The 24,221-nt window shown below is 37.6% G+C and overlaps 1 protein-coding gene across 5 annotated transcripts in view; it reads left to right on the forward strand.

Annotated features, from left to right (window-relative positions):
* CCDC146 (coiled-coil domain containing 146) overlaps positions 1-24,221 on the forward strand; it is a 129,868-nt gene that overhangs the window by 7,358 nt on the left and 98,289 nt on the right. For 4 of the 5 annotated variants that reach the window (XM_074340630.1, XM_019744542.2, XM_074340627.1 and 1 more), the window contains exon 2: positions 19,876-20,045. The exons of the other annotated variant lie outside the window; for it this stretch is intronic. In XM_074340630.1, the coding sequence (XP_074196731.1) occupies positions 19,887-20,045 (159 nt within the window). In that variant the 5' untranslated portion in view covers positions 19,876-19,886. The remainder of the gene's footprint in view (positions 1-19,875; positions 20,046-24,221) is intronic. 5 annotated transcript variants of the gene reach the window in all.

Genomic DNA, 24,221 nt, shown 5'->3' on the forward strand with positions numbered 1-24,221 from the left:
AGTTTGTTCCTTGTCATATCTGAATTGAATTCCATTGTATTAATGTACCACAATTTGTTTATACATCCACAAGTTGATATCTGGATTGTTTCCAGTTTTGGGTGAATATGATTAAAGACAGTATAAACATTTAAGTACAGTTTTTTTTTCTTCATTAATAATTTTTATTGATTACACGTTGAAATAATATTTAGGCTACAGTGAGTAAAATAAAGCTAATTTCACCTGCTTCCTTTTACTTTTTAAAATAGGGCTGCTAGAAAATTTAAATTATAGATGTGGCTCACATATTTCTTTTTTATTTATTTTTTTAAATTTATTGGGGTGACAATTGTTAGTAAAATTACATAGATTTCAGGTGTACAATTCTGTATTACATCATCTATAAATCCCATTGTGTGTTCACCACCCAGAGTCAGTTCTCCTTCCATCACCATATATTTGATCCCCCTTACCCTCATCTCCCACCCGCAACCCCCTTCCTCTCTGGTAACCACTAAACTATTGTCTGTGTCTATGAGTTTTTGTTTCTCATTTGTTTGTCTTGTTCTTTTGTTGTTTTTGGTTTATATACCACATATCAGTGAAATCACATGGTTCTCTGCTTTTTCTGTCTGACTTATTTCGCTCAGCATTACACTCTCAAGATCCATCCATGTTGTCACAAATGTTCCTATATCATCTTTTCTTACCGCCAAATAGTATTCCATTGTGTATATATACCACAACTTCTTTATCCATTCATCTATCAAAGGACATTTTGGTTGTTTCCATGTCTTGGCCACCGTAAACAAAGCTGCAATGAACATTGGAGCACACGTGTCTTTATGTATAAATGTTTTCAGATTTTTTGGATAGATACCCAGGAGAGGGATTGCTGGGTCATATGGTAATTCGATTCGTAATTTTTTGAGGAACCTCCACACTGCCTTCCATAACGGCTGCACCAGTCTGCATTCCCACCAACAGTGTATGAGGGTTCCTTTTTCTCCACAGCCTCTCCAACTACTATTTGTCTTGTTGATAGCCATTCTGACTGGGGTGAAGTGATATCTCATTGTGGTTTTGATTTGCATTTCTCTGATGATTAGTGATGTTGAGCATTTTTTCATATGTCTATTTGCCATTTGTATGTCCTCTTTGGAGAAATGTCTCTGCAGGTCCTCTGCCCATTTTTCAATTGGGTTGTTTGTTTTTTTGTTGTTCAGTTTCATGAGTTCCTTTTATATTTTGGATATTAGCCCCTTATCGGAGGCACTGTTTGCAAAAATCTTCTCCCATTCAGTTGGTTGCCTCTTTATTTTGTCAATGGTTTCTTTTGCTGTGCAGAAGCTTTTAAGTTTCATATAGTCCCATTCGTTTATTTTAGCTTTTACTTCCATTGCCTTTGGAGTCAAGTTCATAAAATGCTCTTTGAACCCAAGGTCCATAAGTTTAGTACCTATGTTTTCTTCTATGCAGTTTATTGTGTCAGGTCTTATGCTTAAGTCTTTGATCCATTTTGAATTAATTTTGGTACATGGTGACAAATAGCAGTCCAGTTTCATTCTTTTGCATGTGGTTATCCAATTCTCCCAGCACCATTTATTGAAGAGGCTGTCTTTCCTCCATTGTATGTTTTTAGCTTCTTTGTCAAAAATTATCTGTCCATATTTATGTGGTTTTATTTCTGGGTTCTCAATTCTATTCCATTGGTCTATGTGTCTGTTTTTCTGCCAATACCATGCTGTTTTGATTATTGTAGCCCTGTAGTACAAGCTAAAGTCAGGAAGTGTGATACCTCCATTATTGTTCTTTTTTCTTAAGATTGCTTTGGCTATTTGGGGTCTTTTGTGGTTCCAAACAAATCTGATGATCTTTTGTTCTATTTCTTTAAAAAATGCCATTGGGATTTTGATGGGGATTGCATTAAATCTGTATATTGCTTTGGGTAATATGGCCATTTTAACTATGTTGATTCTTCCAATCCATGAGCACGGAATGTCTTTCCATTTCTTTGTGTCTTCTTCAATTTCTTTCAAAAATGTCTTATCGTTTTCAGGATATAGGTCTTTCACATCCTTGGTTAAGTTTATTCCTAGGTATTTTATTCTTTTTGCTGCAATTGCAAAAGGAATTGTTTTTTGTATTTCTTTTTCTGAGATTTCATTGTTAGTATACAGGAAGGCAATGGACTTTTGTGAGTTGATTTTGTAGCCGGCAACTTTACTGTATTTGTTGATTGTTTCTAATAGCTTTTTGGTGGTCTTTAGGGTTTTCTATATATAGCATCATGTCATCTGCAAAGAGTGATAATTTAACTTCTTCATTCCCAATTTGGATGCCTTTTATTTCTTTCTCTTGCCTGATTGCTCTGGCAGAGACTTCCAACACGATGTTGAAAAGCAGAGGTGATAGGGGATATCCCTGTCGTGTTCCTGAACATAGAGCAAAGGGCTTCAGTTTTTCTCCATTAATTATGAGATTAGCAGAGGGCTTGTCATATATGGCCTTTATTATGTTAAGGTATTTTCCTTCTATACCCATTTTATTAAGTGTTTTAATCATAAATGGATGTTGTATCTTGTCAAATGCTTTTTCTGCATCAATTGATATAATCATATGATTTTTGTCCTTTATTTTGTTTATGTGATGTATCACATTGATGGATTTTCGTATGTTGAACCATCCTTGTGCCCCGGGGATGAACCCCACTTGGTCGTGATGAATAATCTTTTTAATGCATTGTTGTATTCGGTTTGCTAGAATTTTATTTAGGATTTTTGCATCGGTATTCATCAGAGATATTGGTCTGTAGTTTTCTTGTTTTGTGCTGTCCTTACCAGGTTTTGGTATCAGGGTAATGTTAGCCTCAAAGAATGAGTTAGGGAGTACTGTCTCTTCTTCAATGTTTTGGAAGCATTTGAGCAGAATTGGTATAGATCCTCTTTGAAGGTTTGGTAGAATTCACTAGTGAAGCCATCTGGTCCTGGACTTTTGCTTTTGGGAAGGTTTTGAATGACTGATTCAATTTTGTTACTGGTGATCGGTCTGTTTAGATTTTCCAGTTCTTCATGGTTCAGCCTTGGAAGGCTATATGTTTCTAAGAACTTGTCCATTTCTTCTAGGTTATTGAATTTGGTGGCATATAGTCCTTCATAGTATTCTTGGATGATCCTTTGTATTTCTGTGGTGTCCGTGATAACTTCCCTTTTTCCGTTTCTTATTTTGTTAATTAGTGTCTTCTCTCTTTTTATCTTAGTGAGTGTAGCCAAGGGTTTGTCAATTTTGTTAATCTTTTCAAAGAACCAGCTTTTGTCACATTAATTTTTTCTATTGTCTTTTTGTTCTCTATTTCATTTAGTTCTGCTCTGATTTTTGTTATTTCCTTTCTTCTGCTGACCTTGGGTTTCACTTGTTATTCTTTTTCTAGTTCTTTAAGGTGTAACATGAGGTTATTTATTTGGGATTTTTCTTGTTTCTTGAGATAGGCCTGTAATGATATAAATTTCCCTCTTAAAACTGCTTTTGCTGCATCCCAAAAATTTTGGTAGGATGTATTTTCATTGTCAGTTGTTTCTATGTATCTTTTGATTTCTCCTCTAATTTCTTATTTAACCCAGTCGTTCTTTAAATGTATGTTGTTTAATTTCCATGTATTTGTGTTTTTTCCTGCTTTCTTTTTGCAGTTGATATCCAATTTCAAAGCATTGTATTCAGAGAACATGCTTGGTATGATTTCAAACTTCTTAAATTTGCTGAGGCTGATTTTATGTCCCAATAGATGGTCTATCCTTGAGAATGTTCCATGTACACTAGAAAAGAATGTATAGTCTGATGTTTTAGGATGAAGTGCTCTATAAATGTCAATTATGTTCATTTCATCTAATGTGTCATTTAGGGCTGCTATTTCGTTATTTATTTTCTGTTTGGATGATCTATCCATAGTTGTCAATGATGTATTTAAATCCCCTAGTATAATTGTGTTTTGGTCAATTTCTCCCTTTAGTTCTGTTAGTAGTTGCTTGGTATATTTCGGTGCTCCCTGATTGGCGGCATAAATATTGATGACTGTTATATCTTGTTGTATAGTCTCCTTTACCATTATGAAATGTCCATCTTTGTCTCTTCTTATCTTTTTCACCTTGAAGTCTGTTTCATCTGATATCATTGTGGCTACACCTGATTTTCTCTGGATGCCATTTGCTTGGAATGTCAATTTCCACGCTTTCACTTTGAGTCTATGCTTGTCCTTGTAGCTGAGATGTGTCTCTTGGAGACAGCATATGGTTGGGTTCAGTTTTTTGATCCAATCTGCTACTCTGTGCCTTTTTATTGGTGAGTTCAGTCCATTTACATGTAGGGTGATTATTGATATGTGAGGATTTCCTGTCATTTTATCTTTAGTTTTCTGGTAAGGCTGTGTCTCCATTGTTTCTCTGCCTTTTTGTTGTTGTCTATTATTTCTGTGTGGTGGTATTCTATGATGTTTCCCTCTGTTTCTTCATTTATTACAGTATACATTTCAGTTCTGGATTTTTTTGAGTGGTTACCCTTAAGTTTATGTAAAAGAAAGTTTGATATTTAGAATATTCCATTTTCTTCAGCACGCTTACTTTCTCCATTCCTTTATTCCAGTTCAGGCCTTTACTCTCCCCCTTTTTATGTTTTGGTTGCCACAAATTGTCCCTGTTGATGGTGGTCGAATAGCCTCCTTTAGTATTTCTTCTAGAGCAGGTTGTATATTAGAAAATTCCCTCAGCTTCTGTATGTCTGGAAAGGTCTTTATTCCTCCTTCATATCTAAAGGATATCTTTGCTGGATATATTATTCTTGGCTCATAATTTCTCTCTTTCAATAGTTTGAATATTTGGTTCTACTCCCTCCTGGCTTGTAGAGTTTCTGCTGAAAAATCTGATGATAATCTAATGGGCTTTCCTTTGTAAGTTACCGTCTTCTTTTCCCTGGCTGCCTTGAGGATTCTTTCTTTGTCGTTGATTTTAGACAGCTTCAATACAATGTGCCTTGGAGAAGGCCTGTTGGGATTGAGGTAATTAGGTGTTCTATTTGCTTCTTGGATTCGAGGGTCCAGTTCTGTCCACAAATTTGGGAAGTTCTCATCGACAATTTGTTTGAATATATTCTCTGTTCCCTTCTCTCTTTCTTCTCCTTCTGGTATGCCCATTATTCTTATATTGCTCTTTCTGATGGAGTCAGAAAGTTCTTGTAGAGTTCTTTCATTTCTTTTAAGTCTCAAGTCTCTTTCTTCTTCCATCTGTGTCATTTCCAGGTTTCTATCTTCGATGTCACTGATTCTTTCCTCCATCTGGTCAACTCTACTACCTAAGCTGGTTATTTCATTCTTAATTTCTTCTATTGAGTTCTTAATCTCCAGAAATTCTATTTGGTTCTTTTTTAAAATTTCAATCTCTTTCGTAAAATGCTCATGCTCTTCTTTGATTGTGTTTCTGAGTTCATTTAACTGCCTATCTGTGTTTTCTTGCATCTCGTTGAGTTTTTTGAAAACTGCAATCTTGAATTCTCTGTCATTTAAGTCACATATTTCTGTATCTTTAAGTGCCTTTTCTGGAGACTTTTCTCTTTCTTTCTGATCTATCTTGTTGCCTTGGTTATTCATGGCAATTACTGATTTACTATTGCTCTTCCTAGATATCTACAGGAGTGGCTTCTGCAACAGCTTGATAGGAAGATGTCTTTCTTTTGTTTTCCAGTATTGTTGGTAGAATGGTTTATTTTTTCTCCGACTGCAGCCTATTTTTCTTCTCCCACACAGTAGTGCTATGTTTGCTCTGCACTATTCCAGCTTCTCACACAATGGGGGGATTCCCTGGAAGACGGGCTTATCCTCTGTTAATAGTTCATCTAGGTCACAGGGCGCAGTGTCCCAATGGGTATGTGGAGAGCATTTGATGTTCCAAAGCTCTTCCAGCTCCAGATTCAGAGCCCGTGTGTTTCAGCAGTTCTGTTTACTCCTGCAGGGATCCGCCCAGATAGGTGGGTTCAGGGGCGGGGTGAGTTGTGAGAGGTGGGCCAGAGCAATGGCGGCGACCACCACCACAGCCGGTCCTGCTTCCACAGCTCCCTCCCCATTGCCGGAACTAGTTGGGCTGCGTATTTGTGTCTGCGGTCCACAGTTCTCAGAAGAGCAAATATTCTATTCTTTTGCTCTGACACTGCTACAGTTCTGTTTCTATCACCGGGCAGGTGGAGGCAGGGCGAGCTCTGGGAGGGTAGTGAGGGGGCAGCTAGTCTCAGTGCCTAAGGCTTCCATTCTCTGCTCGGCTGTGAGGGCTTAAACCACCGTTTTCAGCCTTCTTCCTTCAGTCTTTTCTCTGAGGTCTCTGCCGTGAGCGTTGGGTTCAGCCGTGTTATATGCTGCCCCCTCAGCCCTGTGGGCTATAAGCGGAGCCCTAGCAGTCTGAGTTCTTCCCTCTCCCACAGCTGCAGTAGTTCCGGGAAGCAGCGAGCTCAGAGCACTGAGCTAGGTCTGCGTCTTGCGCCTGCAGGGCTCTGTCTCCGCACTTCTCCCTTCCCTCCTCCCCCGCTCCCGCGATTTGCCCACCTGTAGGTGATTTCGGTAGTGGGCCTCTTCGTCTTGCCTGTCTGCTGTGCAGGGAGTCCTTTGTGGAGTTATTGTTCTTCAATTCGTTGTAAATTCCAGGGGAGCTTTACAGAGGCTCACCTCACGCCGCCATTTTGATGACGTCCTATGTACAGTTTTAATTGAATATGAGTCTTCATTTCCCTTGAATCACATATGCGTGTGATGGCTGGGTCACTTGGTAAATGTGTGCATATAAGAAATAACTAAACTGTTTCCAAAGGAGCTGTACAATTTTACATTCCCTCTGGCAGTATGTGAGAGTTCCGTTATTCCATGTCCTCACACAAATACTTGGTGTTGTCACATTTTTAAAAACCCACTCTGATAGCTGTGTAGTTGTATTTCATTGAGATTTTGATTTGCATTTCCCCAGTTACTAATGAAGTAAGCATATTCTCACATTCTTATTTGCCATTTGTATATCTTCTAAGGTGAAGTATCTCTTCAAATCTTTTGCCCATTTTTCAATTGGTCTGTTTGATTTCTTATTATGGAGTTATGATATTTCTTTATGTATTCTTGAGACCAGTCTTTTGTCAGATTCATTATTTGCACATGTTTTTTCACATCTGTGACTTTGTTTTTAATTTCCCAACACTGTCTTCTGAAGAGCATATCTTTTATAACGTGTTTTTTTTATTAGTTTCAGGTGCACAAAATGATGTAATAGACATTTATCATTTATGTCCCTCACACAGTGACAACCCCCTGCCCCTACCCACTATCCCTCTGGCATCGCACACAGCCATTACATTTCCACTGTCTCTATTCCTTATAGAGCAGATCTTTTAAATTTTGAAAAAAGTCCAGTTTAACTATTTTTTTTCTTTATGATTTGTGGTTTCGTGTTATGTCTTAAGAAAAAAAAAAGCAAACAAACAAAAACAAAACAAAAAAACTTTCTCCAATCCAATGTCACAAAGATTTTCTCCTGTTTTCTTCTGGAAGTTTTGTTTGTTTTGTTTTTACTTTGGGTCTTACATTTAGGCCTATGCCTTAATTCTAGTAAATTTTTATAAATGATGCAGGTTAAGGTTGAGGTGCATTGTTTTACATACGGATCTCCAGTTGTTCCAGCATTATTTGTGCTATGATTATCTCAGTGGATTTTTAAAAAACATTTAACAAAGTGTTTCAGATAAACATTTCGGATAAAAACTCTTCACAACTTGGAAGAGAAGGGAACTTCCTCCACGTGAAACAGGCATCTATGAAAAACTTAAACTTAATAACATACTTAATTATAAATGATTGAATGCTTTTCTGCTTAAGACCTGGCACAAGGCAAGGATGTTGACTCTCACAACTTTCGTTCTGCATTGTCCTGGAGGTTCCTACACAGTGCAATAAGGCAATAAAAAGAAATAAAAGGAATACGTTAGAAAGGAAGACGTAAAATTGTACCTATTTGCAGACAACATGTTCAACTAAATAGAAAATTCTAAGAACTATTATACAAAGCTACTAAATTAATAAAAAGTTTCACAATGTCACAAGATACAAGGTCAGTAACAAAAATCAATTATATTTCTAAGGACTAACACTGGCATTTTGAAATTGAAATTTTAAAACAATTCCATTTACAATAACATACAAAATGTGGGATAATTAGGGATAAATTTAATAAAACACATGCAAGATCTGTCTCCTGAAAACCATAAAATATCACTGAGAGAAATTGAAGATGACTTAAATAAGCAGGGAGAAATACCACATTCAAGGAAAATAAGACTCAATGTTAAGATAGCATATCACCCCACACTGATGTATTGATTCATTGCTCAGTCAAAATTCCACTAGGCTTTTTTAAAAATAGAATTTGACAAGCTGCTTCTAAAATGTATGTGGAAATGTGAAGTACCTAGTACAGCCAAACAACTTTGAAAAAAAACTTAAGTTTGAGGACTTATACTACCTCATTTTAAGACTTACTGTAAAGCTATAATAATGGATACAATGTAAAAATAGACATATAAGTCAGGGGGGCAGAAGAGGATATAGAAATAGACCTACATCAATTTGGTTAATTGATTTTTTGAGAAAGGTGCCAGATAGTTCAATAGGAAGAAAATACATTTCCCAACAAATAGTGTTGGAACAATTGGATATCCTTATGCAATCCTCCTCCCTCACCAAAGAACACCACCCCTTACTTCACACCATATACAATAACTTGAAGTAGATGAAAGATACAAATAGTAGAGCTAGAGCTATAAAATTTCTAGAAGAAAATATAGGGAAAAATCTTGTGACCTTGGATTTGACAAAGATTTCTTAAATAAGATACAAAAAGCATGAACATAAAAGCAAACAAATGGCAGCTTGGATTTCCTCAAAATTCAAATCTTTTACTTTTCAAAATGACAATGCTAAGAAAATTAAAAGACTGGGAGAGATCTGAGAGAAACTATTTACAAAAGATGTTGATAAGGGACTTGTATCCAGAATACACAAAGAACCCTTACAACAATAATAGGAAGAAAAACAACCTGATTTTTTTAATGGGCAAAAAAATTTTGAATAGACACCTCACCTAATAAGATATATAAAAAGCAAATAAACCCATTCAACATAGTTAGTCATTACGGAAATGAAAATTAAAACCACAAATTAAAATTAGGTGCCACTACACATCCACCAGAATGGTTAAAACTACAAATACTAACAATACCAAGTGTTGACAAGGATGTGGAACCATGAGAACCCACATACACTGCTGGTGGGAATATAAAATGGTACAGCCACATTGGATGACAATTGGACAGTTTCTTATATAATTAAACATATACTCACCCTTTGACACAGCAATTCTACCTCTGGATAATTACTGAAGAGAAATGAAAATGTATATGCACATGAAAACTTGTACTCCAATGTTCATAGCAACTTTATTAATAATAACCAAAAATGAGAAACAAATCAAATGTGTATCAGACAGAGAAAGGCAGATAAATCGTGGTATGTTTCTACAATGGAATAGCACTCAGAAAAAAAAGGAATGAAATACTGATATCTACAGCAATGTACAGGAACCTCAAAAACCTTATGCTAAAAGATAGGAGCCAGACATCTATGAGTTTCTTTACACAAAATTCTACAAAAAGGCAAACTACTGGTGGTTGCCAGGTGCCTGGGATGGAGGGGGTGGGACAGGAGGTGGCACTGGTAAAAAAGGGGTACAAAGGAACTTTTTAGAGTGATAGGAATGTTTGTGGCAGTGATTACACAACTGTCAATATTTGTTAAAAAACTCATCAAATTGTACACTTAAAATTGTGAATTTTATTGCACATAAATTTTACCTCAATAAAGCTGTTTTTAAAAAATAAAACTTAATTCGTGTTTCCCTTTTCCTGCCCTCTTCCTAGACATGAGACCCAAGTTCAGGGTTATTTCGTAGCATTATGGCTTCAGGATGGTCGTCTGGTCAGTGCTTGGTGTCTACTACCATGTTTCCCTGAAAATATTATATTATATTACATTATATTATATTATTACCCAGTCTTATATTATAGTGAAATAAGACCAGATAATATAATATAATATAATATAATATAATATAATATAATATAATATAATACCAGGTCTTATATTAATTTTTGCTCCAAAAGACGCATTAGAGCTGATTGTCCGGCTAGGTCTACACGGTATGCTGACTCCTCCTAAAATGTATATCCTGGGTCTCCATGCTGGCATCTCCTGAAAATTCTGACCCCTGTCTGGTTCTCAGTTGTATAGTCCACAGAGCTTCATGAAGCAGTGTCTTTTTATCATAACATCAAGGGTTCTTAGGGTGTAGTACTCCCAGCCAGCCTCAACACCTCTCCCACGCCATCTGTAAACTCTCTTGGGCCCTTTCTAACTAGGTAGTCCTCTCTGCTTCGTCACATGAGGGTAAGGTTGATGATGGCTCTGGAACCTTGCCACTTTCCCCAAGTCCCGCCTGGGAAAGGAGGCACATTATCTGTCTGATGTTCCTGTATGTCCTAGTTCCACTATTTCATCTTCTGAGCCTGGTCCTAAGCAGACAGGGTGCCTCAGAGGCCCATGCCAACTTGTTTTCTCACCAACTCTCCTTGTTCCCCAGCTCAAAGAAAGGATCTTTTTTATTTTTAATTTTTTTCAATGTAAAATAGGAATATTGGCTTGGTAAATATTCTTCTAACCCTATAATTAATGTAAGAACCTTTGCCTTTAGAGGAAGGAAAGAAATTGAGTAAGGGAAGCTGCCTGGGGGGAGGAAGACTAAAGTGGAGATCTGCCTAGTGCCAGGGGAAGCCTGAGAACAGGAAACACTTATGCAACCACAAGAGGAGACTATGAAATTTCCAGACATGGGAGAGGGACTTTGCCTGCTTTACTTGATTGTCTAAAGCTGGTTCTGCTCATGCTTGGATTTGACACATATTCTTTTAAGGGATTTTTAAAAATTGTGTTGCTTTCTTGCTCCCTCTTCAGTACGCAGTGGCCTAGGTAGTCGTTCTTATTCTAAATTTAAACATCTTACAGTGGGATTTGAAGATTCGGTCTACTATGATCCACACCAAATCCCAAGGAGTGTTCTGGTACAAATTCGTACTGAAGAGAACCCAGATCACCTTTTCCTGCTTATAGATTCCTGAAATATTTTGTCCAGCCCCAGGCTGACCTCTATTTCTTTGTTCCCTATCAAAATAATTTAAGGCATATATGTACATGAAAGCAAGAGAACCAGGCAGTGGTGGTAGGGAGCTAACATTTATTGAGGACTAATGCTGGGCTCTGGGCTGAGACTTCCCATGCATTGTCCCACTTAATCTTCACAACTTTTAAATCATCTTGCAGTTAAGAGGTTGAGTATCTTGCCCAAGATCACACAGGGAGGACAGGAATGAAATTGATGCCCAAGTTGATGAACTTCAAAGTCATTTCCATTACTGCATGCTGTCATCTTTGTAGACTAAAATCTCTAGTTGCCTTCTTAGCTGAAATAACATGAGGAGGAGGAGGAGGAGGAGGAGGACGAGGAGGAGGAGGAAGAAGGAGGGAGGGAGGGAAGGAAAGAAGGGGGGGGAAAGGAACCTGGGCTTGTGCAAATTGAAAGCAGTGATAGCCCGTATTTCATGAAGTTCTTTGCTAAGGAAACAGACCCATCTAGACCCACAGTTCCTACTAACTGGGGTATGGGGAAGAGGAAAAGGGTATGAAAGCAGGTTTGCAATGGCCTAATTAGATAGGATATACAGACTATTGTGGTAATGTTATGAATGTGCTTTCTGGTACCTTTTTTTAAAATTCAAGCAAAGACAGTGGAATTTGAGAAACATGCACATTTTCGTAGCAATGGCAACAAAGGAGTGACCTATAATGTGAGGATTCCAGATTACGTGAAACGTAGAATCTCTGCTTTATAGACTTTCTGGAAGACTGTCAGCTTTAGAGTTACTTGGGCATTCCAAACCTCCCACAGGAGTTGGAACTCAGTCTCTGCTCACTACTGAATCATTTGGAAACTATTAAGGGAACTAACTGATAGGGCCTCTCAGGCACCCTTTGAATTTCTGAAGGCTGAATGGACTTGCAGAATGACAATAAATTATTGCAAATGTAAGACCAGTGTTTCTTGCTGCGCTTTGTATTTGTGAAGGCTTTCCTTTGCTTTGTAACTATAGCAACAAGTTCTATAGCCCATTGTTTCACAGAGCTTAGTCTTACCACCTCAGGGACTGCCTAATCACCTCTCTCTGAGAATTAATTTGTCTTTAATTGATTTACACTGTGTTAGCCTGCTCTTTGCTAAAGGAGGTCCTAGCCTTATACCTTTGCCGTGACAGTTGAATTCCCTCCGCCAGCCTCTATCCTTGATCCTGCTTCCCATTACTGGAGGCCAAGAGGAATGGATTTTGCTAAGGCCATGGTGAGAGCCCTGTACAGTGTAATAGAAAAGGTTAGGGATTTGGAGCCAGTGGGTGTGGGTTTGAATAAATACTGCCATTTATAGTTGTGAGATCTTGGGCACATCATTTATATTCTCTGACCTTCAATTTTCTCATCTACAAAATGAACATTAATTCATATGGAACATGATTGTAAGGATTAAGTGAAATAAATAACGGAAAGTTATGTTTAAATTGTGAAGAGCTGTATATGAAATCATCGGGTGCACAGATGAGTGACCCCAGGGTAGGAGTGTCTGCATGCTGATGAGGGCGACCAGGAGGATATGTTAGAGACAAAAGTCACATCTGTTTCCATGCCAGTTTGTCGTGCGGGAGACCCTGCTCGCTGGGCCATCTTTCAGGCGGGGTGGCCTGCGGGGTCTCATCTCCGGCTCCCCACATAAGAACGCAGGATATGGTGAGGCCAAAAAGGAACACCCACAGAGCCATAGGTAGGGGAGTCATACCACTACGGTCTCACTGGAGGCTGAGCCCACCGGACGTGCGACCTGCCGTCTGCCTTTCCGCCAACCGACCGACTGACTCTCTCCTCCACTCTCCTCAACTCCGTTCCTCCTTGGCTCCTCGGCTCTCCTCGGCAATCCTCGGCTCTCCTCCATAGCTGCAGCAGTTATACTAGCGGCCAATCGGCTATCTGGCCACAGCCGTGGGCCAATCAGCCACAGCCTACGGCCATCCACCACTGGAGCCAGCACCCTTCCACGTGAGGCTGAGAGCCTGTAAACTACTTTCTGGGGCTCTGTCCCCACAGTTCTTTCACATGAATAGTGCACCATGACCCTATATGTTATACCCACTCAAAAATAAATAAAACAGAATTCCTTTTGGCTGTGTAGGTTTCTGAGAAGAAATGGGACAAATATGTAAGAACCTTTGAAGAGACACTGAGTAACTTTTCTTGGGTCTGCGTTTGGGGTAGGGTGGGAGTGGGCAAAAGGAGGCCAAAAGAGAGAGAAACGAATTGGGAAGAGGCCTAGGGTGCTCTCAGCATCCTTCTATCCCAGGGAGGGAGCTTATACTGTAGCGGAGTCTTAGGTTCTCCGTGATCATGGGCAGTTAACAGGTTCCTCACTGGCTACACATGCATATAATTTAAGATTTAACTGTCAAATATGTTACCGGAGAGTGGGCTGTTCTCAGCGCGGTGTCCAGGTTCTTCACGTCTTGAGCAAAGAATTGAACAAGACTCAGAAATAAAGTGGTGAAAGAGTAGTTTATTAGAAGAGATAGTACACTCCAAAGAATTAGGAGCAGGCCCGAGCAGCAGAGAATGGCTCAAGGGCTCATTATTAAAAGAAAAAGTACACTCCAAAGGGTTTGGAGTGGCCCCACGAGCAAAACCAAGGCTCAAAAGTCTCATAGGGCCCAGACTGGCGAGGACTTGGAGTTTTTATCCTTTTTTTCTCTAGAATAGGCTGTTCCTTTCCTGGAGTGGGACCACTTGATTGACACCTGTGATTGACAAGAGGCTATTACCTCATCTTTTTAGACTGCACATGTTCCTTCCCAGAATTCAGTCTGTTATAATGATATTAATGAACTCCGGGCATATGTATGATATTATAATGATGGTATAATGAGGCCCAGGTGAAATGAAGGTCATTGTGGCTTTTACTGTGCAGGTGTGAGTGACCAGTTTAATCTAGTTGGGTATTTTGTACCCATTTGTTTCCTCATAGAGGTAGATAATTATAATGAAAAGGGGAAGTTTTGGGCGGAGAGGGGAGGTCTTTTGGGTGGTTGCATTCTGTAGGTTATGCAGGAATGCAGAGACCCCAGGCCTGTCTCTGACTACCTGCCTTGTCTTCTCCTTGAGAGATGGGGATCCTCATAAAATCCATATGGGAAGTTGAGGGACAGGGCATCTTTTCTTCTGTATCTGCTTCCTGCTGGACAGGGGCATAGAGCTGTCTCTACCTCTTGGAGGATTCATGGAACTTTCGCCCTATCTGATCTTAGATGAGAGGAAGGGATCTCGAGATCCGCCTGGAAGATCGCTTTGGCTTCTTTGGTTGCGACTGGCAATCTTGCTGGGGTATCCTCTGTATCCCCAAGGCCTCTGAATGAGGAGAAATAGATTTTAATTAATAAATCCGTTAGCTCTGTAGAGCCTGTGGCCATTTGACCAGTCACTCAGGTGTCGTTAATTGTCCAGGAGTTAGGCTCAGAACGGGTGGGAGAGAACATTAGGCTTCAATGACTATAATCAACAAGTATGAATCACAAGTTTTAGGGTAATTATCTAAAGCAGGGGTAGGAGCTAAAAAACTGGGGGAAAGGAAACTTAAGGAGAAGGAATCTTAAAATTTCTATAGGAAAGAAATCTTAGATTTTCAGTGGGAGGGTGGGGGGAAGGCTACTCGATGGCCCGTATCATAATACTGTGAACATTTACTTTAAAGCCTAGCTATGCACCTGGAGCTTCCTCTCAAGAGTTTTGTTTTCTTTCATGTGTATGTATGTTTTTAATTAACGGTAGTCCAAACCACATCATCCCTTTAACACTTCAATTACGAGGCAAATTTTCTCTGTACATACTGCAGTGGTTTTATTTTTTTCTGTGCCAGAACGGTTGTTTTTGTTCGTTTGTTTGTTTGTTTTGTTTTTGTGGGATATTTCTTTGAGAGAGGTTTTTTTTTCTTTTTCTTTTTTTAGAAACAGAAGGAAGTTGTGGTTTGATATGTTGGGTCTTTGAGTGACAAAGTTTTTCTACCCCCTCTTTTTAAAACATGACCTGAAATCTGTTATCTGCATTTTTAAAAAAAGTTTCAAGTGTGATCTTGTCTTTGTATAGTAATAATGGGTATTATATAATACGACACAGAATAAAGCATCTAGACATCAGTAAGTGCCATAATTGTATCGTTGCATTCAGGACTGATAAGTTGGTAGTATCTGATGATGATGTTGTTGCATTAAATGGATCTGAGGTAACTGTGGGCTGCATGTCGGATTGGCTGCCCAGTATTCTAAGCCTCTCAGATCGTGGACCAGAGGCCTATCACAAAAGGCCTTTAATGCAGACTTTTAATATTATCTCCAAAAGAGAACATATGTACGATCACAAAGATACCCTGACAAGTTCTAGAGGAACTTGTCATACAACTTTAAATATGCCACAGTTTTTGTAACTGTTTTGACATATCTATTTTTTTTAATAAATAGAGGGAACTGAAACAAACAGAAAAAAAATTGGTGTCCCAGACTTCTGTCTTTCTCCAAGATGTCTGGCTCTGAGTTACCATAGAAATAGTCGTGTAACTAACCTGTAGCAATGGGCAGCGGGAGAATGGAGCACGTGATTGTGTTTCCAGGGAAGTTAGAAGAGCTAAATTATGAAAAAGAATGCTCAGGCTCTGTGTGGGACTATGAGAGAAAAGTCATGTTTGACTTTACATTACACCCTACTTTTCTAAAGTGAGCAAACTCCTTGCTTGTTCCGTGACAAAGTAATATCGAAAGACAGAGTGGTTTCCTGCTATATCTTTCTTGAAGCAAGCATTGCCATTTTACCTTCGATAGGTCACATTGTTTGTGTATTCTGCCCCATGCCCTGGTGCATAGGGTATTTGGGTTTAGCATGTGCTCCTTGTAACTATCAAGAAAAATTTCCTTACAAGTTCAAAATCAAAACAAAATGATGGTCACCTCTTTAGCTTTTAGCAAAGAGGAAGCAGTGGTGTGTCTTACAAAACAAGGCAGACCCTGCAATGTTTATTGCTTAATATTTCTTTGTGAAGCTTCCTATTTTATAGGTTTTATCTTTTAACCCCGAGATGAAGTGTGAATAATAGAGGAGTTCAGTGTTTTTCTGTAATAGGACGAAAGCTTTATTTACCTTCCTTTCTCCTTCCCTGGCCTTTTGCTTTTCCGCGTCAAAGCTCCGTGCATGTCCTATTCTTTCTAGACAGCCTCACAAAACCATGTCCTCTCTTCCTTCGGACTCCTGCAGCGTGGGTGGTACTGCCTGGGCTCAGGCTCTCATCATCTAACCTTGCAGTCGGGGCTGCTTCCCTGCAGAACTTGCTGTGTGAGTGGTGCCTGCCCAAGTGCGCAGTGCACGGCAACCCTGGTTCCAGCTCAGGCTTTCACCGCACCTGCTCAGTTACACATACGTGTGTGTTCACATTTACCTTTATGATTCTTTGATTAATTTCTGTCTCACCGGCAGTCTGTGAGTCCTCCTGAGGTCAGGGACCTTGTCTGGTTTTGCTCACCGCTAAATCTATTTCCTATCCATAGCACAGCGGCTAGCTCCTAGCCTCTGATTGTCTCCTTGCCTCCTTGCCTCACACTCTTTCCAGACCTTTCTTCTCATGGTCACCAACATCTTTACACACTCAGATAAGTCCTCTGCAAATATGTAATTGCTCCCAGTATTTACAGATTAAAATCTGAATTCCAGGCTACAAACTGCTTTTTAAGCCTTGTCTACCTTCCTAAGAACATTGCTTTTTATTTAGGCTTATTTTATATAAACTTGTCTAATATAGAGCTAGTTATTTCCCTGCCTTGCTTCCTCTTTAGATTGTATATCGTTTACATCCTTGTAAACTCTTGGTCTTCATAAAATTCAATTAATACTTGTTTAATTGATTTAGGTATCATGGAGAGAGAATCTGTAGAATTACTATACTTGATAACTATGTAATTCTTCTTACACCACTAATTTAAGATGTTTCATAAATATTCTTTTGTTTATATCCTGTAAACTGAGCATATATTTTATTCCATTGTTTTATTTATAGCCGTCAATCATATTGCCTGCAACGTGGTAATATTAATACAATGGACTTTGCAATCCTGTATTAATGAATACTTGAATATTTGTTTTATCTGTTAAACTTGGGTATCTACTTAAGCCATTTCCAACCTATTATTTAGTTAGATTAATTAGTCTTTTAGGTTATAATTCACATGACACTTTTGTATTTGTCTGTATTGTTTCCTTACTTTCCTATTCACTCTCCTTTTTTCCCTAAGGGTTAGAGTTTATCTGATGTCTACCAGAACTCTGTCATTAGTGTCTTTTAGTTGCTTCCCTGTGTAAAATGTTTTACCTGCTTTAAAATATTTAGACTGTTTTTAAGATAATAGAAATTGAAAGCTTCAGCAGGCTGATGAATTTGTACAAATTCAGCATAATACCTGTCTTTTGTTGCCTGTGTAAATTGTACCATATTTAAAGGTACAGTTCTTTGAGAAAATTGCCTGAACTCAAGTTTTCAAAGTTAATGCCATCTTTATTATAAAGATTACAGGAACCTTATTCAAAACATTTTTAAATAAATACATGTAGTATACTTTGCAAAAGTAGAAAAGCAGAAAACTGGAAACATTCCATATGTTTATAAATTGGGGGTTGTTTGAATGACTTGTGGTGTTTCTACGCAACAGTGCTATGCAGTGAAATAGAATGAGGACTGTCTCTACACATTATTATGGAGTTCTTCAGGATGTATTCGTATGTCTAGGTACCTAGGTTTTGCTTCAAAATGATAAAGAGAGTGAAGAGGAGAAGTGGAATGGTTTAGATAAAATAAAATTGCTTGTGAATTGATATTTGTTGAAGCTGGTTGATGAGTACTTGAGGATTCATTATACTATTTGACTTTTGTTTATATTTGAAATATTTCTTAAAGAAAAAGCTAAAACTAACAGGTATGGTCGAATGTTCTGAAGGAAATATTTTTCTGGGATAGTCATTAACATTTGACATCCATGAAATGATTGAACATACAAATCTTAGCTTATCAAACACAATGAATCTAGATATATATAACCAAATCATTTTCCTCTCACTGAAGATTTAAGCCATAAATGGTGACTAAACTGTTGTGTGATGCCTTAATAATAGGTTCTTTTTAAAAACTACTTTATGTCATTGAAAAGAATATATTTGTGTTAAAGGAGGGAAAGTCCAAACGACATCAATGTCTATTTATATAACATGAAGACAACCTGACATTTAGTCCCTCCTGATAGAAGTACATGCTACCACCTATGAAGTATTTTTGTAGCAGGAGGGAGAAAACAAGTGTGTGTGTAGTTTATAGCTGTGGCAGAAATTTAGAGATAGCAGAGTGGAAGCCACCTGTCCAGAGGCATTATCACATTTAATCTGCATATATTCTTTAAGAAGCAGAAAAAATAGTTACTGTTACTCCAATTTAGAGAGGAAGAAAGAGACTTACTGAACAAATGACATGCCTGTGGCCACTTGACTAATAAATTCAGGAATCAGAGCCTATATGATTTCTAGATTCAGATTATAGAACATGCTTCCTATATTTTAAAAAAACTGGGGATTCCTACAATCAAAGAGCAGCTAATAGGATAAGGTAGACATAAGAGATAATACATGTTCAACAGAAAATCCAGACCTTAAAATTATGACAGTTGGTGTTATCTTCTTTGGCAAGAGAAGAATGCAGGTATACTCTTCTGTTGTGTGTAGATTCAGATGTTTCAGAGATCAAAAGAGCTGATGATTAAATTGACATTATCTTGTGCAAAGGAAGGGCAGCCATTCCAGTGCCACCAAAGTGGGCCAAAAGAGACCTTGCAGGCCACGACAGGGGTCCTTTTGGAAACTTCTCTGGGTCTACTTGAATACGTGAGTAAATCAATGGCCACTACACAGCTGCGTGACTTGTACAGTCACATAAGGACCTGCTTTCAGAAGGGTCCTGCATTTAGTTGCATGCTCTGGTGTTACCATCTTGAAATTTTTGATTATTTTATTTCTGAGCTTGTGCTTTGTAAGTGAAGTGGGACAACGGAGCTCACCCGTGAGCCACGGAGCTAGGCCGCGTGGCAGCGCACACCAGCGTGGGGCAGAGGCGTGCGGAGCAGCGCCCTGGTGGCCTGGTGCGCAGGTGCCTGCCTCAGGCAGCTTGGGGCACCACAGGGCGTTGGGTTTTATTTGCCAAAAATAACTTGAATTAACTTTGTGTTGTATTTTAAAGGTATAGGTTATATTTATTTAACCTATTAGTGGATGGTAATTGGGCGCCTACTACAATGATCAGTAAACAAAATTAGGTTTCCGCGCTTATGGAGCTTACATTCTAGTAATATATGTGTAATTTCCAATTAATACAGCAATAGCCTACTTTTTCAGTATTGATTTGCGTGTAACAACAGAGAGTATCTTTATAACAAAGCAGGCGTTTAGAATAATGTGATTATAGCTAAGTTTCCTGACCTATGGTTTCACTGGAGAATAGCTTCCATCAATTGAGTTTTGCTTACTTTTATAATTCGCCATTAATTTCAGTTTATAAATGAAGACATCCCGAAATCGCTAAATATGGAATGATTTTATTTTAGAATTGTGAAAAATGGAAGACAGCACCACAGACACAGAAAAAGAAGAGGAGGAGGAGAAAGGTGAAAAGGATCAAAAAGACCCCATTTATGCCATAGCAACCACAATTAACATCCAAGATGAGCGGTTCATTGATTTAGCTACAACTCCAGCTTTCATTTGTCTGCATGAGGTATATTTCTCTTTATATAGTACTATATAGTAAGACCTGAATCATTATCTACTTAAAAATTCAGATGAAGTTAATATCATTATCAAATAATTCATTACATATAACCTGTAGGCAATATGTACAGTTTGAAGCACTTTACAATAAAATAGTTTCTACCGTCTCTTCCAAGAGTTTATCATATAATCCTGTACTAATGCAACAGTTCTGATACTTTTATAGCATAATAAATATTTGCATATATGCAGTCAGTTTAGCACACTCGATAAGTTGGTAAATGAAATAAAAGAGATTTAGTTCATTGTTGAATATACTACATTTACTTCCATAAAATGAAGGTAAAAGATCTTGTCATATAATGGTAGACAGAATACGAGTATACATTTACCTAACTAAATGTAGAGCACTGAAACCTGTTTCCTGTCAGCAGAAAAGCACAGAGGGGAATATGATATACATTCTCATTGTCTGAGGTTCTTTTAAAGGATGACCATTTAGGAAATACCCATATATGAGGATTTAAAAAAATATATTAACTGACCACACATGCAACTATTACCATATCATGCTTGAGAGCTATATTTTAGAATACTGTTTAGAGGACATTTGAATTCTGGATTGTTAACTTTATGTGAATATAACTGAATAAAACATTTAATGAACAGTCGTAATAAAAATAAGCTAAAAAAGTCTCAAAGCAAAAATGGAGTTTATTCAAAACCAAAAAGCAAAACCAAATCCCCGCCCCCACAAATATTTTGTTGGTGTAAATATTTTAAACAATTGCCACAACTACTGTTAAGCTTCACACACACACACACACACACACACACACACACACGTTGACTTGTCCCATTACTGATGGCGTCAACTTTGATCACTTGGTTAAGATGATAACTTCTAGGTTTCTCTTCTGTAAAGTTATTAATTTTCTGTTTGAAATTAATAAGCACCTATGGGGTGATATTCTGAGACTATGTATCCTATTCGTCCTAAAATTTTCATCTACTAGTTTTACATCTCTTGATGTCTTTTGCCCAAAGTAACTATTATTATGATGGCTGCCAAATGCTGATTTTCTTATTCCGTCTTCCCTTCTGCATTAATTAGTTGGCGTCCTGCTGTAAGGAAGTATTGTCTCTTCTTATCTATTTGTCTGTTTGTTCATCTGTCTGTCTGTCTGACTGTCTACCTATCTGGACTTACAAATTCTTATTCTATTCAATGGGTTATAATCCATCACTGTCATTACTCATTTTGCTGACTCACTTGTCTCAGATTTAGTCAGTGTACACCCCTTCACGAAGGCTCACTTGTCTTTTTGACAGGTCCCTATGATTCTATGTGTACTTCTTTCTGTCATAATAATATGTTTCAGGCTCGTGTTGCATTTTCTTTGCTCCAAAGAAAACCTGGAATCAGCCATTTCTCAAAGGATCCCTTGTTCCTTTTAGTGGAGAATGATATTTGAAAACTAAAATCTTAATGCTGGGTCTGCTCATTGCTACTGGTCTGTCGCTGCTTCTAAGTCCTCTCAGCAGACAGAGATAGGAAATGGAGGCATGATTTTATTTCTCCACATGCATTTACATCTATTTCTATATCTATCTTTATATATTTAAAACTATGAGTTCATATTTCTAGTCTTACTATTTTAAGTGATTAGGGTTCTCTGTTTGTGCTAAACTTTATCATAGGCCCACTTTTGCAATAAGATTTCTACTTCTACACCACTACCCTTAATAATTCTGTCAAAAAATAAGGCTAAACTAGAGTTTATTTCTACCAAAGATTATGCTAGCAATAAAAATTATAGCCAAGTTTTTTAAGCCGCAGATAAAAAAAAAAAGCATTGAAAGCTTTGTTCTGTAAAGTCAAAGGAGAATTTAGGACCACGTCTCCTGCATATTTATCTTCAATGTATCACTTTATTAAATATTTCAAGAATCTCTCAATACATATGTATGCACAAAGTGTAGTTATTAATCCTTGGGTATTAACAGCCCCTAATACGTGGATACCTTAGATTATAGTGTCAAAGAATGGTCTGACCTACCCGTTGAGTAGTGTAAAATTGCTGCTTGAAATCATACCAGTAATTGCATCAGTTCTTTTACTGCATGAGAAATGTTCCTCAAGTTGGCAAAGTCTTGCAGAATGAATTAGTAGCTTCAAACAACATTATTTCCATAATAAACCGCTGAGATGGCTCCTATTGGCATCTGTAATTTTAATTAATTGATTGATTAATTAATTTATTTATTTCAGTTACAAATGATATTCAACATTATTTTATATTAGTTTCAGGTGTGCAGCATGGTGGTTAAATAATTTATGCAGTGATCCATCCAATTAGTCTAACACCCACCTGGCACTCTACATACTTGTTGCAATATTACTGACTATATTCCTCACGCTATATTTTACATGATTATTTTGTAACTACCAATCTGTATTTCTTAATCCCTTCACCTTTTTCACTTAACTTCCCAACCCCTCTCCCCTCTGGCAACTATGACTTTATCCTCTGTATCTATGCATCTGTTTCTGTTTTGTTTGTTCGTTTATTTTCTCTAGATTCCACATGTAAGTGAGATAATATGCTATTTGTCTTTCTCAGTCTGACTTATTTTACTTAGCATAATACCCTCTAAGTCCATTCATGTCGCAAATAGTAAGATTTCGTTCTTTTTTATGGCCGAGTAATATTTCATTGTATACACATGTATGTACCACTTCTTTATCCAATCATCTATTGATGAGCACAGAGGTTGCTTTTATAGGTTGGCTATTGTGAATTTAGGGTGGCAGTAAACATAGAGGTGCATATATCTTTTCAAATTAGTGTTTTGGATTTCTTCAGATATCCAGAAGTGAAATTGCTGAGTCATAAGATAGTTCTAATTTTAATTTTTTGAGAAACCTCCATACTGTTTTCCATAGTGGCTGCACCAATTTGTAATCCCACCAAGAGTGCATGAGGGGTCTCTTTTCTCCACATCCTCACCAACACTTGTTGTTTGTTGATTTATTGATGATAGCTATTCTGACAGGTGTAAGGTGGTATCTCGTTGTGGCTTTTTTTTTTTTTTTAACTTTTATTTATTTTAAGTGTGTTTTTCCAGGACCCATCAGCTCCAAGTGAAGTAGTTATTTCAGTCTAATTGTGGAGGGCGCAGCTCACAGTGGCCCATGTGGGGATTGAACCGGCAACCTTGTTGTTAAGAGCATCACACTCTAACCAACTTGATTTGCATATCCCTGATGATTAGTGATGTTGATCATCTTTTCATATGTCTATTGGCCATGTGTATGTCCTCTTTGGAGACATGTCTATTCAGATCCTCTTACCATTTTTTAATTGGATTGTTTGGGGTTTTTTGTATTGTGTTGTAAGAGTGCTTTACAAATTTTGGATATTAACCCCTGATCATATGTATCATTGGTGAAAATCTTCTCCCATTCAGTAATCTGTGTTTGTTTTTTTGATCATCTATTTTGCTGTGCAAAACCTTTTTAGTTGGATGTAGTCCCATTTGTTTATTTTTTCTTTTGGTTTCCTTTACCAAGGAGATATATCAGTAAAAATATTACTAAGGGTAATATCTGAGAATTAACTTCCTGTGTTTTTTCTAGGAGTTTTATGGTTTCAGGTCTTACATTTAAGTCTTTAATCCATTTTGAGTTATTCTTATATGTGGCATAAGAAGGTAGTCCAGTTTCATTTTTTTGCATGTATCTCTCCAGTTTTCTCAATACCATTTATTGAATAGACTATCTTTACCCTACTGTATGTTCTTGCCTCCTTTGTCATAGATTAAGCAAGGATTTATTTCTGGGCACGCTATTCTGTTCCATTGATCTGTGTGTCTGTTTTTATGTCAGTACCATGCTATTTTGACTATTATAGACTTATAGTATAGTTTGGTATCAGGTAGCATAATGCAACATTGTTCTTCTTTCTTGAGATCTGTATCTATCCGGGGTCTTTTGTGGTTCCATATAAATTTTAGGATAATTTGTTCTAGTTCTGTGAAAAAGTCCATTGATATTTTAATAGAGATTGCATTAAACCTATACATTGCTTTGGGCAATATGGATATTTTAACGTGTTAATTCTTCCTATCTATGAACACGGTATACTTGTATACTTTCATTTATTTGTATCTTTTTCAATTT

The sequence above is a fragment of the Rhinolophus sinicus genome, linkage group LG09 (genome assembly GCF_036562045.2).
Source record: "Rhinolophus sinicus isolate RSC01 linkage group LG09, ASM3656204v1, whole genome shotgun sequence".
Classification (NCBI taxonomy): domain Eukaryota; kingdom Metazoa; phylum Chordata; class Mammalia; order Chiroptera; family Rhinolophidae; genus Rhinolophus; species Rhinolophus sinicus.